The sequence below is a fragment of the Pipistrellus hanaki genome, assembly GCF_964339955.1.
Source record: "Pipistrellus hanaki genome assembly, chromosome: 3".
In the NCBI taxonomy this organism is placed as follows: domain Eukaryota; kingdom Metazoa; phylum Chordata; class Mammalia; order Chiroptera; family Vespertilionidae; genus Pipistrellus; species Pipistrellus hanaki.
In genome coordinates this window covers 108,304,842-108,316,538 of record NC_140505.1, presented here as the reverse complement: position 1 = coordinate 108,316,538, position 11,697 = coordinate 108,304,842, and the positions used below count along the sequence as shown (strand labels likewise).

The following is an 11,697-nucleotide window of genomic DNA, read 5'->3' as shown; positions in this document are numbered from 1 at the left end:
TTTGCAGTGGCTGAAGAAGGGGCCATGGACAAATGAAAATGCTATACAAGAAATACGAATTTAGAAGGCATTGGGGGGCAGGGGTGTCTTTCTGATGAAGAGAACACTGAAACTCTGGCCGGTCCACTTTTCAGTTTTAGATACATATCTTGCCCTCAGTAAAGCACGGTAAACAGGTAGCAGGCAGACCATCCAAAGGTCAGTAAAAATCAGTAAAGCCCTGACCGGTTTGGCTCAAGGGTCCCAGGTTCGATTCCAGTCAAGGGCATGTACCTTGGTTGCTGATACATCCCGAGTAGGGGGTGTACAAGAGGCAGCTGTTCGATGTTTCTAACTCTCTATCCCTCTCCCTTCCTCTCTGTAAAAAAACACACAATATATTTAAAAAAAAAAAAAAGATCAGTAAAGATTTACTTTGAGGCTATCAGGTCAGGAAATTGCTTCAAGCCATCACTGTCAAAACACAGAACAATTGGTGCATAGCTTTAGCCCTGCACCAGCCTTCTGTGTTCCTTGATGCACTGTCATGACAGTATTGACAATGGATGGCTTCCCACACCAATTCGGCAATAAGGAATTATTTTTTCTCAGGAATGAAAAAATAATCAGATGGATAGCAGAAGAAAATGTATCTCCCATTCTGTCACAATTTGCAGCTCTCCTTCTTTAAAGTGTTCCCTAAATATAGGAAGAATTTATCAACTCATTTCAGTCTTCTATAACCATGCAAATTGAAAAATATTTTTAATATCCAACCTAAATCATTCTAATTATAGTATCAAGACTTAGGCTTCAAGGACAAAACTGTCCACCTCAACTTTACCCATGGTTGAAGATAGGCCCAAAAGACTCACGATTTCTTGCTAGTTCTGTACCTTCCTGGTTCTAGGACATGGGACAAGTTACCTCTCCCATGATACTGCTCTGACTTAAGGTCCGCATCACTCCATTTAAAAAGCATTTAAAAAGCATTTCTGGTCCTTATCCTGACCTTTCTATGCAATTTTATATTATTGATCCTTTCTTCGAGAAACTTTCTCCTCCTTTGGTTTCTAATTTTCCTTTCTCTTTGGGACTCAACTTTGTCAACCACTTGCATATTTATCTTTCTTAGGACTCTCTTGACCCTCTGCTATTTTCACTCTGTATTATCTTTCCTGCCTGATTTTATGCAAACCCATAGCTTCAGTTTTCTGGTGTTTCTCTTCATACAATATTACACAATGATTAAAATAAAAACTACAAAGCCAGGTATATTTTTATGTTTATGGCATCATGATCTTGAGTTTCTTGTAAAATTTTATCGGTACTAAAATTACAACATACAGAGATTGTATATGCATTAGCTAAGGACTAGAAAGGCAAAAAATTGAACTTAGAGTGATGAGTGTGATGGGTGGATGAGCACATCCTGCTATTGTGGTCCTAGAGAAGCATCAGACTTGGTGTTATCACTCTCACCAGCATCTCAGTATGAGGCTTGTGACCCATCTGACCAATCAAGGATCCCAGTATCTCAGACATAGTGATTGGTTTAAGACCAGTCATTTCTAAAACTTTCCTGGCAGCCATGAAGACTGCATATCTGATTGGATGATAGTGATAATCTTAACTCTGGGCACAGCTTGTCTTCAGAACGAGGTTAACCATAAAAAGAAGCAAGGTTAAGATATAGAGGGAGTGAGCCTTATGACCTTGTTTGAATGCCTAGATTCTGCTGTGCCTGAAACTACACATACCCTTCTGATTTTGCCCAGTTATATAAACCAATAAATGTATTGTTGCTTAAAGTAGTTTGAATTCAGCTTCTCTCATTTTTAAACAAGAATCCTGTCTTGGGCAAAAAAAAAAAAAAAAAAAAAAAAAAAAAAAAAAATTAGAGTTCTTATTAGTGATGATATAACTGAGTGTTTAACGTCCATTCCATACACACAAACCCATATGAACACACCCCCACTGCTTTATTGTTTTGAGGGCATAAGGAGGGAATATAAATAAAAGAATGTTCTCTCCCACTCCTCCTATCAGGAATCATGCCAACTGGCATTGTGAATAGAGTTGTTTTTGTTTTTTAAACAAACCTCTATGCATTAAAAACAACAATCTTATGTATTGTACAATATAAGTATGGTCTCTAATACAAATCATTGGTGAAAAGGAACAGGACACACCCTCAGGAAAGGTCATACAATAGGTGGTAAAATGCTTATGTTCTTGGGGGAGGACTTTTTGATTTGCTCTGTGGAGGTCGTGGATTCCTCAGACCTGACAACTGCCTCTGGTTTACTGGAAGCTTCTGCTATGTGAGGCAACTGGACACCTTCAGCTGCATGCTGGAGAGAGCCCTGCTGATCACCTGAATTTTGAAACTGCTTGTTGGTGCCATCTTTTATTTTGTTTTTGGTCTCTTCTTTGGTGATTATATCTGCTGAAGGAGAGAGAAGACAAAGGAACAAGTGTTCAAATGTGAATTCTAACTGTCCATTAGCAGGAAAATTCTGGACGAAATGATATTAAATAAATTCATTTATAAGGCACATTATATGTGCCAGGCCTCCTTCTAAGCACTTTATATTTACTAATTCATTTGATCCTTTCTCCACAACCATAGAAAACAGTCATAACTCTAATTCTCATACATGAAGAAACTGAGATACAGCGAGGCAAGTAAATTGCCCAAGGGCCTACACCTGGAAAATGAGAGGGTCTGAATTTTATTCCAGTCAATCTGATTCCAATGACCGTGTATATAACCAGTAATTTATTTTTATATAAAAAATACTTTCTCTGTGATCTGATAAAAATTCAAAAGGTAATTATGGGACTGCAGAAAAAGGATACAGTGAAAAAAATAACAGAAAGAGAATTGAAGATGAAAAATGGAAAATCCTAACAATAAGGGAGCAAAAAAGGGCTACAACAAAGTTTCCTGAAAGGAAAAATCCCTAAAGTAAGAAATGGCAGGCCAGTAGTGATGTAGCCAGAATAATTATCCAAGGTTAAATTCAGAGAAACTGACATGCAATCCTCCAGAGATGCCTACCCCCAGGACTATGGGAAAAAGATTCGTTATTTGAGGGGCAGTACCTTTTTTATCCAAGTGGTGATGGCCTTGAACCTTGTCTTTTCTTGCCTCAGAGGATAAAGGGAGATTGAGTTTCCTCAGGGTCTGGGGCCTGGGCCGTGCTTTGAAACTCCGTGACTCATGAATCCAAGCATGCTTGAGAGCCTGGTCAGGGGTCATGCGAAGAGAAGGTTCCCATCTACACACCAAAAAAGCCCAGCACAGATTATTGTTTTATTTTTAATAATGAAACATTTTCAAAGACTCCAATAAAAAAAAAAAAACACTAAATGATTCATTTTAAGGAGCCCATTTAAGCTATGTAATAACTCAAAGATACTAAAGAACAGATATTATGACACATAATTTTAAAGTACCTGGAAACAACTATTGGACAATCATTTTTAGTAAATGTTCATGACAAGCCAAGTCTCCCAGAGTTCTATAAATTTCCTTATAAGAAATATAGGAAATATTAACCAACATGATTTTGGATTTGTAAACTAAGAAGATAAAAAAGATGCATAATTTTAATTCCCAAACTACAGAATTTGGACCTACAAATATATCACAAAGAATATTATGACATGGCTGGTGTTGTCAGTGGTTGAGCATCGATCCATGAACCAGGAGGTCACAATTTGATTCCTTGTTAGGGCACGTGCCCAGATTGTGGGCTCTATCCCCATTAGGGGGCATGCAGGAGGCAGCAGATCAATGATTCTATTCATCATTGATATTTCTATCTATCTCTGAAGAAAATAAAGCATATTTAAAAAAATATTATAGAATGATAGAATATTAAAATTATAAGGGACTTGTTTATAATCCAGCCAAAATTCGAATGCAGTAACAAAATACATTTGACAGAACCCCTAGCATGGAATCATCCTGTTGTCCTTGAGTAATTTTAGTGGCAAGGCGCTAACTCATAGAACCACATGTTGTTTTTTTAAATGCCAATTCTTTAGTTTTCCATTTTAATTAAATCAGAATTCATTTCCTAAGAATTTTAAGCCTAGTAAGTTGGACCCAGGTCATAAATTTTGATATATTATGCTACCCATCAGCATTATATGGATTGAGAAAACTAAACCATATTTTATAATTTTGTAAGTATCTGAAAACATTTACACTACTCTCTCCTGATCATATGATGTGGTTGCCACCTTCCTAGATAGGCAATTTCAGCTGTTGTCTAACTGCAGGTCATTATATCCTAGACTCATCAAGGCCATACACAACCGAAATTCCCAGTTCTTTGTCAAATGAACTGCTATTAAGCTACATCTGCCCTCTTCTTCTAGACTTCTAGGGTTAGTCTATAAAACCTAGGCCAGCACTTTACATTCACCACTGTTACATTTGACTAAGAAATTCTAGTCTCTCATTCCAAGACTTTCTGATTAGCAAAATATGGAGTGATGAAGTAACAGGCTCCAGTAATTTGACTACTATTTGCAAGTTGTGAGCAACCAACCATTTGCACTGAAAAATAATGTCTTTCTTGGTTCTAAGCTGTGTTCTGAATGGTTGGGTTTTCTGGATCAATCACCTCTGTGTCAGAAATGAGTTTCTGTCACTTGTTAATGTACATTCATTCTATAGCCTCAGCAAGAGGTTTGGGTAGGGTGGGGGTAATGGGGATACAGGATCCTTCTTTATTTCCATTTCCCAGAGGAGCAGCATGACTCCCCAGATGGGAAAACTTTCAGCAGTACCTGATCTTTATCCTCTGAGCTAACACCTAAATTCCAGAGTGCACAAATGCCAGAAGAGCTTTAGCTAAAACTACTCCCTGTCCTCCCCGCCCCCCACCCCCTTGGGAGAATGATAGAACATGAAGATACAGTCTTCTTTACTGAACAATAACAGGACTGCTTATCACAGGAAGGGACATGGGAATACCCCTTTATATTCAAAAGGAAATAGGCTCAGAGAAAGACAGTGACTTGCCAAGTATCACACCACTCATCTATTTGCCATTCGGCACAGACCAACCTTTTTTAAAAAATGGCAGTAGAATGGTTATTATCAACAAAAGACAAGTGCTGGAGAGGATGTAGAGAAAAAGGAACCCTCGTGTAATGCTGGTGGGAATGCAGACTGGTGCAATCACTGTGGAAGACAGTAAGGAATTTCCTCAAAAGTTAAAAATGGAACTTCCGTTTGACCCAGTAATCCCACTTCTAGGACTATATCCCAAGAAATCAGAAATACCAATGAGAAAGGATATATGCACCCCTATGTTCATAGTAGAACAATTTACAATAGCTAAGATTTGGAAATAGCCTAAGTGCCCATCGGCAGATGAGTAGATTAGAAAACTATGGTACATCTACACAATGGAATACTATGCTGCTATAAAAAAGAAGGAACTTTTACCATTTGCAACAGCATAGATGGAACCAGAGAACATTATGCTGAGCAAAATAAGCCAATTGGAAAAAGACAAATATCACATGATCTCAGTCATATCTACGCTAATAAAAGAGAAACATGCAAATTGTCTACGTACTCTCACAACACCCACCAGCCTATCAGGAGTGAGTATGCAAATTAACCTGACAAAGATGGCGATGGCCCTGCCGCCCAGCTGCTCAGGGCCTCTGGGCAGCATGCATGGAGGCACGGAGTGGCTGGGTGGGGTGGAACACCTGCTATGAGGGGGAGGGCGAGGGTGGAGGGAGCTACAGGAGTGATGCTCTGCCCAGAGTGAAGACTGAAGGTGGCGGCCAAAGCGAAGGCCTTGGCCCCGGGTGCCAGAGGAAAACTGGTGTCGGCAGCCTGGGGAAGGAAGGCCTATTGCATGAATCTCGAATCTCTTGGTGCAGTGGGCCTCTAGTGTGTGATATAATGATCCACATAATTTGATGAACAAGAATAGATCCAGAGACAAATTGTAGGGGGGGGGGTTGGATAGCAACCAAAGAATTTGTACAATGCATATTAGCATAACCAATGGCCACAAGCACTGGGATGGTAGGCGCTTGCCTAGGGTAGGAATGGCTGTTGGGGGGGGGGGGTGTCAATTGGGGGAAAAGGAGACATACGTAAAACTTTAGATAATAATAAAAAAGACAGTAGTTCCCAGATGGTGTGGCTCAGTGATAGAGCATTTGACCCATGCACCAAAAATCAACAGTTCAATTTGTGATCAGGGCACATGCCCTGGCAAGGGGTATGCTGGAGGCAGCTGAGTGATGTTAATGTTTCTCTCTTAGATGTTTCTCTCTCTCCCTTCCTCTCTAAAAATCAGTAAAAACATATTTTTAAAAATGATAGTAGTTTACATTTTCCAAATACCTTCTAAATATGCACTGTTCTAGGTAGGTGCTTTGTGTGCTATTCTTTTCTTACAGTGATTTGACTTAAACATGAAACTTAATTTCTAAGACTTAAAATACCCTTGTAGATTCAAAAAGCTGTACATAATAAATGGCTTATAACTCAACCTTTCCCTTACGGGAAGAATTTTTGCTCTAAACCCCAGGGAAATGGGGAGAGGCCCTGAACCAGTACAATGGGCATGTGTGCAGAAGACATTTAGGACTTGCCTACCATCTCACTGCCAGGCAGCTGGAGGCCAAGGAGAAGGCAAGCTTTACACACATTGTGTAAATCCAGGGGACGACACTTAATCTCTTTGAACCTCAGCTGTAATATCTCAAAACAGAGCAAATCATCTGCCCTGACAATCACACAGGAGGTATGGAGAGCACTCTGATGAGGCAACAGATGGGAAGCGTTTTGTAGACTCTAAAGGTCTTTGGTCAGCACTCAGTTTTTACAACTCTCTCCCAGCCTCAGACTTCCACCAGCAAACACATAGAAAAGTACAGTATTTAAAAGGAGAATCAGAGACAAAGACACCCTTGACAACTCACACCAAACACCTTCTGAGAAAGTCCAGGAAGCTGGAGTCATAGGTTTTCAGCACCATCGTGAGATCCTTGGAATCCGGGTATCTTTTTCTCCCCCTATTGTTAGTTATATTTTTAGGAAAACCTGTGGGATCTTTAGAGATACAACAGTCGGTGTTTAGTTCCAGTTGTAATATTCATTGGTCACATCACAGCTGTTCACTCATCCAAGCTGTCTTGGGTGGTTTTGCAGCTCTCTCACTCCTGGTACTTCACCACCCGTCTGTACAAACATGCCTGCAATCTCACTCAATTTGAAATAACCACGAGTGAAGTATCCGATGGATTTAACTACATTTTAGATGAATTTACCCTACTATTTACTATGTTCTGAGTCTCCTTCCCACCACCTCCTCCTTGAATCAATCAAGTGATTTTAGGTAAAATAATAATGATAAAGATTAATAACAATAATAATAAACCTGAGATGATGAAAATGTTCAGCTCTGAACAAGAAAGATATTGTTCATTCTCAGATTACTGATGCCTTAGCTTCTTCCCCCACTAACTCAATAAAGTGAGAATTTGGAACATCATGAGGTATAATAAAAAAGTCATTTTAGGAGAATGATTTGCTTTCAGAGCCCATTTATAAACCACACAGGCAAATTATCCTCATTACTTCTTTGTAGTCACATAAAAAATTTCTGTCCATAATTGGAAATCAAACTTGATTGCTTCTTAGGTCACAGCTTGAAGTGACTTTCTTCAGTCATTTTCATCAATTATAGCCTCCCACATGCATGGTTAGTTGTGCCTGAAAAGAAGCCCTGAAGACAGCTCCGAAGGTTCCCAAGGTGCTTTGTGCCGTGCTCTGCAGGTGAGACCACTCATTTGAACACCTGGATTCTGGTGTGTATGCTCAGAAAAGTTGATCACTTATGCTCACACCTTATAAATCTGCATGTAAATGGGTGGATATGTATATACACACACGTACACAATTTACAGATTAAACTGAATTCTCACAAAAACTCAGTGGGGCTCATGTAAAAGACCTTCTGGAAGGTGCACAGTGAAGTGCTTTCGTTACTTTTGTAATCAGTGCAGTTTGTGGAGCCTCCAAAAGAACATCTGCTCTGAATTCCTGGCAGGACCATGAATGTGCATATGGGTATGTGTGTACATACACAGACGTGTATCTATATATGTATTTATTTGTATAAGGGTTCAATGCATGGCATAAGTGGGTATAGGTGCTACGAATTCACACAAATCCCTATTTCCCTTTTCGACTGTGGCTCCGGTGGCCCCACCCTCACCTTATCCTTTATGTTGCTCTTTTTACAAATGACCAAAGAAAAATCAGGCTCACAGGCTTATAAATGCATAGTTCCTAAAGTCGTCATTATGTAATTGATTTACTTGTACAAGTTTTCTCACCCCACCTATTCTCTCCATCTGCTTCTTGCTGCCTGGAGCTCCTAAGTATCTTACTTTTCTTTGAGGCAACATCACTTTGCTCCTGATTAATGGTATTTACAAGGAGTGGCTGGGTGTTGGCAGCCCAACCTGAGAAAGGGAGCCAAGTAGGAATTGGACACAGTGTTTCCCAAGCTCACTGTATCATGGGAATCACAAAGAGCTATCATTAAAAACATAGACCCTTGAGTCCCACCTTAAGCCTACCAAACCATAAGTTATTCATGAGGGTCATGAGAATTAACATATTGTCTAATACTCAAGTGATTCTCATAATCAGATAAAGTTTGGGAAACACTGAGGAGGATCCAGCTCCTGATAATATTCTTTCTTATGCAGGAAGTGAGGATATGTGGATGTTGCTACCAAAATCACATCACCATTGTAAAGCCTAGTATTGATGGTAAAAATTGGATACCCTATAAAATGGGTATGCGTATGTCTTTGGTTCTCTCTCAAAGATGCTCTATATTCCCTTCCATTTAGTCCCCACCCATACTTTCTCTTGAGTTTAGTGTTATAGTTAAGATATGGCTCTTGCCCTGGCCAGGAGGCAACTGATCAATATCTCTCTCTCCTCTCTCTCTCTCTCTCTTTCTCTCTCTCTCTCCAATAAAAATATATCCTGGGGTGGGGGGTTTAAAAAAAAAAAGATGTGGTTCTTCTCACAATGTCTTTGTCTAGCAGGAGGAAACACCAATATCTCTACTCTTCTTTCCCTAAACCCTTTGAATTCCAAAAGACCAGTTTGGAATCAAAAGGCCAGTTCCATTGCTCCATGTTTAAATTATAGCAGCCAGTCAGCCTCTGTCTGCCATCAGACTACTCTAGAAGAAGGTTAGTTAATGTGAAAGCACCATACTAAGGCTACCAGACACTGACCCCACTCAGAGGCAAGGTCTTCAAAGTTTCAGCATGACTGCAGGGTGATGTTTAAAAGATTTAACTTTTGGAATGGCATGGGACTGTCCAATCACAATGGATGACAGGCATCCCTGGCACTGAAGTAGATCATAGAGGACAGCCTCTTGCCAGGCCTTAAACTTTTAGTTTCTAAGTCATGGGGAATCCAAGGAGTCCTAGGAGAGGGATCAGGCAGGGGCTTAAGGCTGTGGCATTTTACTAAAGGGTACAGAAATAGTCTACATCAGTGGTTGGCAAACTCATTAGTCAACAGAGCCAAAAATCAACAGTACAACAATTGAAATTTCTTTTGAGAGCCAAATTTTTTAAACTTATATTTCTTCTAATGCCACTTCTTCAAAATAGACTTGCCCAGGCCGTGGTATTTTGTGGAAGAGCCACACTCAAGGGGCCGAAGAACCACATGTGGCTTGCGAGCTACAGTTTGCCGACCACTGGTCTACATGTTAACCATCACATGGCTGAACCAGTGCATACCCATTGACCACCAACATGACTGAAACTCTGACCAGGAGGACCCCCCCATGAGGGTATGTTTGACTCTCCTATTTACAGGGCAACTTGTGGAGAGAAATTATGCGATTTGCCTTTCATTTTGATACCACTCTCAGATGAAAAATAAGAAGTGGGAGAGTTGGAAATGACTGGGATTCCATAGCCAGTATGAGCCTGTGAACTAATCCATTGACTATGGCTGACCATAAATGTCATTCCAGATGTCATGGAGTCCCTGCCTATGAAGTCCTGGCCTGTGGAGTCCCCGTTCCTCATGTCTGGCTTCACTCCACTCCTTTAGACTATGATTGTTGTGTGTGTGTGTGTGTTTTTTTTTTCTAGATGGGAATCCCTTAGCTTCTTGTGGTTCTTCAAGGGGATTTTAGGTATAAGACTAATTTTTTTCTTTTTGGAAAATAGTGCTCTGGAAGCCCTGCCTTAGTTGGCCATTTTGACCCACCTGTCCATCTTGAATAAAAAGGCAGAGGATCATAGAATCCAAAGCGTGGGAACTGTGATGAAGGCATCATGGGACTGTGGATGAGGCTTAATTCCAATAATTAGCCAGATGTCCTGTACATAACTGGCAAGCCACAACAACCTCTCCCCCCATCCTACCCCCACCCCCAACCCCTGCCAGCAAAACTGTTCTGAGAGCCCTTGTTTACCCATCTTATTCCTAAGTTATAATGAACCTGAGATAGTAAGATTCTGGAGAAATAAGAGAATTTCAGCAGAAAAAGAATAGTGCTCCATTAATGACAGAATATAGCAATGAAACTTTCACTATTCTTGAAAAGAACCTTCTACTCTTTGATTTCCCTGCACACTGCATGCTGTGAGGGGGCTAACTGCTTGGAGAGGCTAGGAGAACTTACAGGAGAGGGTATAGTTATAATATTTAAGATCTGCAGATATATCTTCTGAGAAGAAACATTATTGTTTTCATGTTTCTGCATATATTCTCTGCCAAGACTTCATGCCCAGTGTGACTCCCCCATCCCATCTCCACCAATCCATCTGGTACCACTTCTCAGCATTGTCTTACTTTTCTGAAAGAAATCCCTCACCATAGCATGTCTTTGGGGATGGGGCCAAGGGAAGAGCACTAAATTTGGTTTGGGGTGTGGGAGATGTCTTCAAAGCCTGTGCTACCTCATAGGCCACAATGGGATAAAGAGAGTTAGACCGGGGACTTACCAAAGAATGTCTGTTTCCTGGAGGCCGTCTCAATGAATTGAGTTGGCGGCAGGCCCAGCACCTTCAACAATTAAAATGCAGTTGCTTCACTTTTGTGAGTCACACATTCAAAGACTGTTAAGCTGAGGAAGCTTTTGGTCAAACTCTGCCTTCTACAGACACACACCCAGGACATTGTGCTGTAAGTCAGTGACAGAGCAGGCCCAGAGCTTGGGTCTTTGACTCCTAACCTAGGCTGTCTCAGCACGCTGAGCATCAATACCGGTCAGGTCACTTTAAACAGGCATCAGCACCAACTAGAAGTAGGCACCCTTGATGGTAGCCAGATGTCATTATCACACTGAACAACCCAGTCAGTATCCATGATGAAACCCCTGAACTAAGGAATATCACATCCTGGCTCGAAGCACTGGGAAGGGAGGAAAGGAAGAGGAGATGGAAAAAAACAGGTGGCCATCACACATTTTATAACAAAATACCTACTTAAGAAAAAAGTGTAGCACTTACTTGTTTACCTATCCCCACTGCAATCTATAATTTGCACTGAGATAGAGAAATTACAGGTGTCACTCTAAGCTCAGGGTCACCTGCACTGGCAGCTGGGTTCACAGCCATATCCATGCAGACCCTGTCCCCCTGCTCCTCAGCCCCATTAACACTGAGGTCAAG

At 40.7% G+C, this 11,697-nt stretch overlaps 1 protein-coding gene across 4 annotated transcripts in view; it reads right to left on the bottom strand.

The window, feature by feature from the left end:
- Positions 1–1,288: 1,288 nt before the first annotated feature.
- DYRK4 (dual specificity tyrosine phosphorylation regulated kinase 4) overlaps positions 1,289–11,697 on the bottom strand; it is a 66,646-nt gene continuing 56,237 nt past the window's right edge. For 3 of the 4 annotated variants that reach the window (XM_084880334.1, XM_084880336.1, XM_084880335.1), the window contains 4 exons: positions 11,029–11,089; positions 6,952–7,081; positions 3,088–3,263; positions 1,289–2,428 (listed from right to left, as the gene is read on the bottom strand). In XM_084880334.1, coding sequence (XP_084736460.1) covers positions 2,184–2,428; positions 3,088–3,263; positions 6,952–7,081; positions 11,029–11,089 — 612 coding nt within the window. In that variant the 3' untranslated portion in view covers positions 1,289–2,183. The remainder of the gene's footprint in view (positions 2,429–3,087; positions 3,264–6,951; positions 7,082–11,028; positions 11,090–11,697) is intronic. The other variant, XM_084880337.1, reaches the window with a different exon arrangement.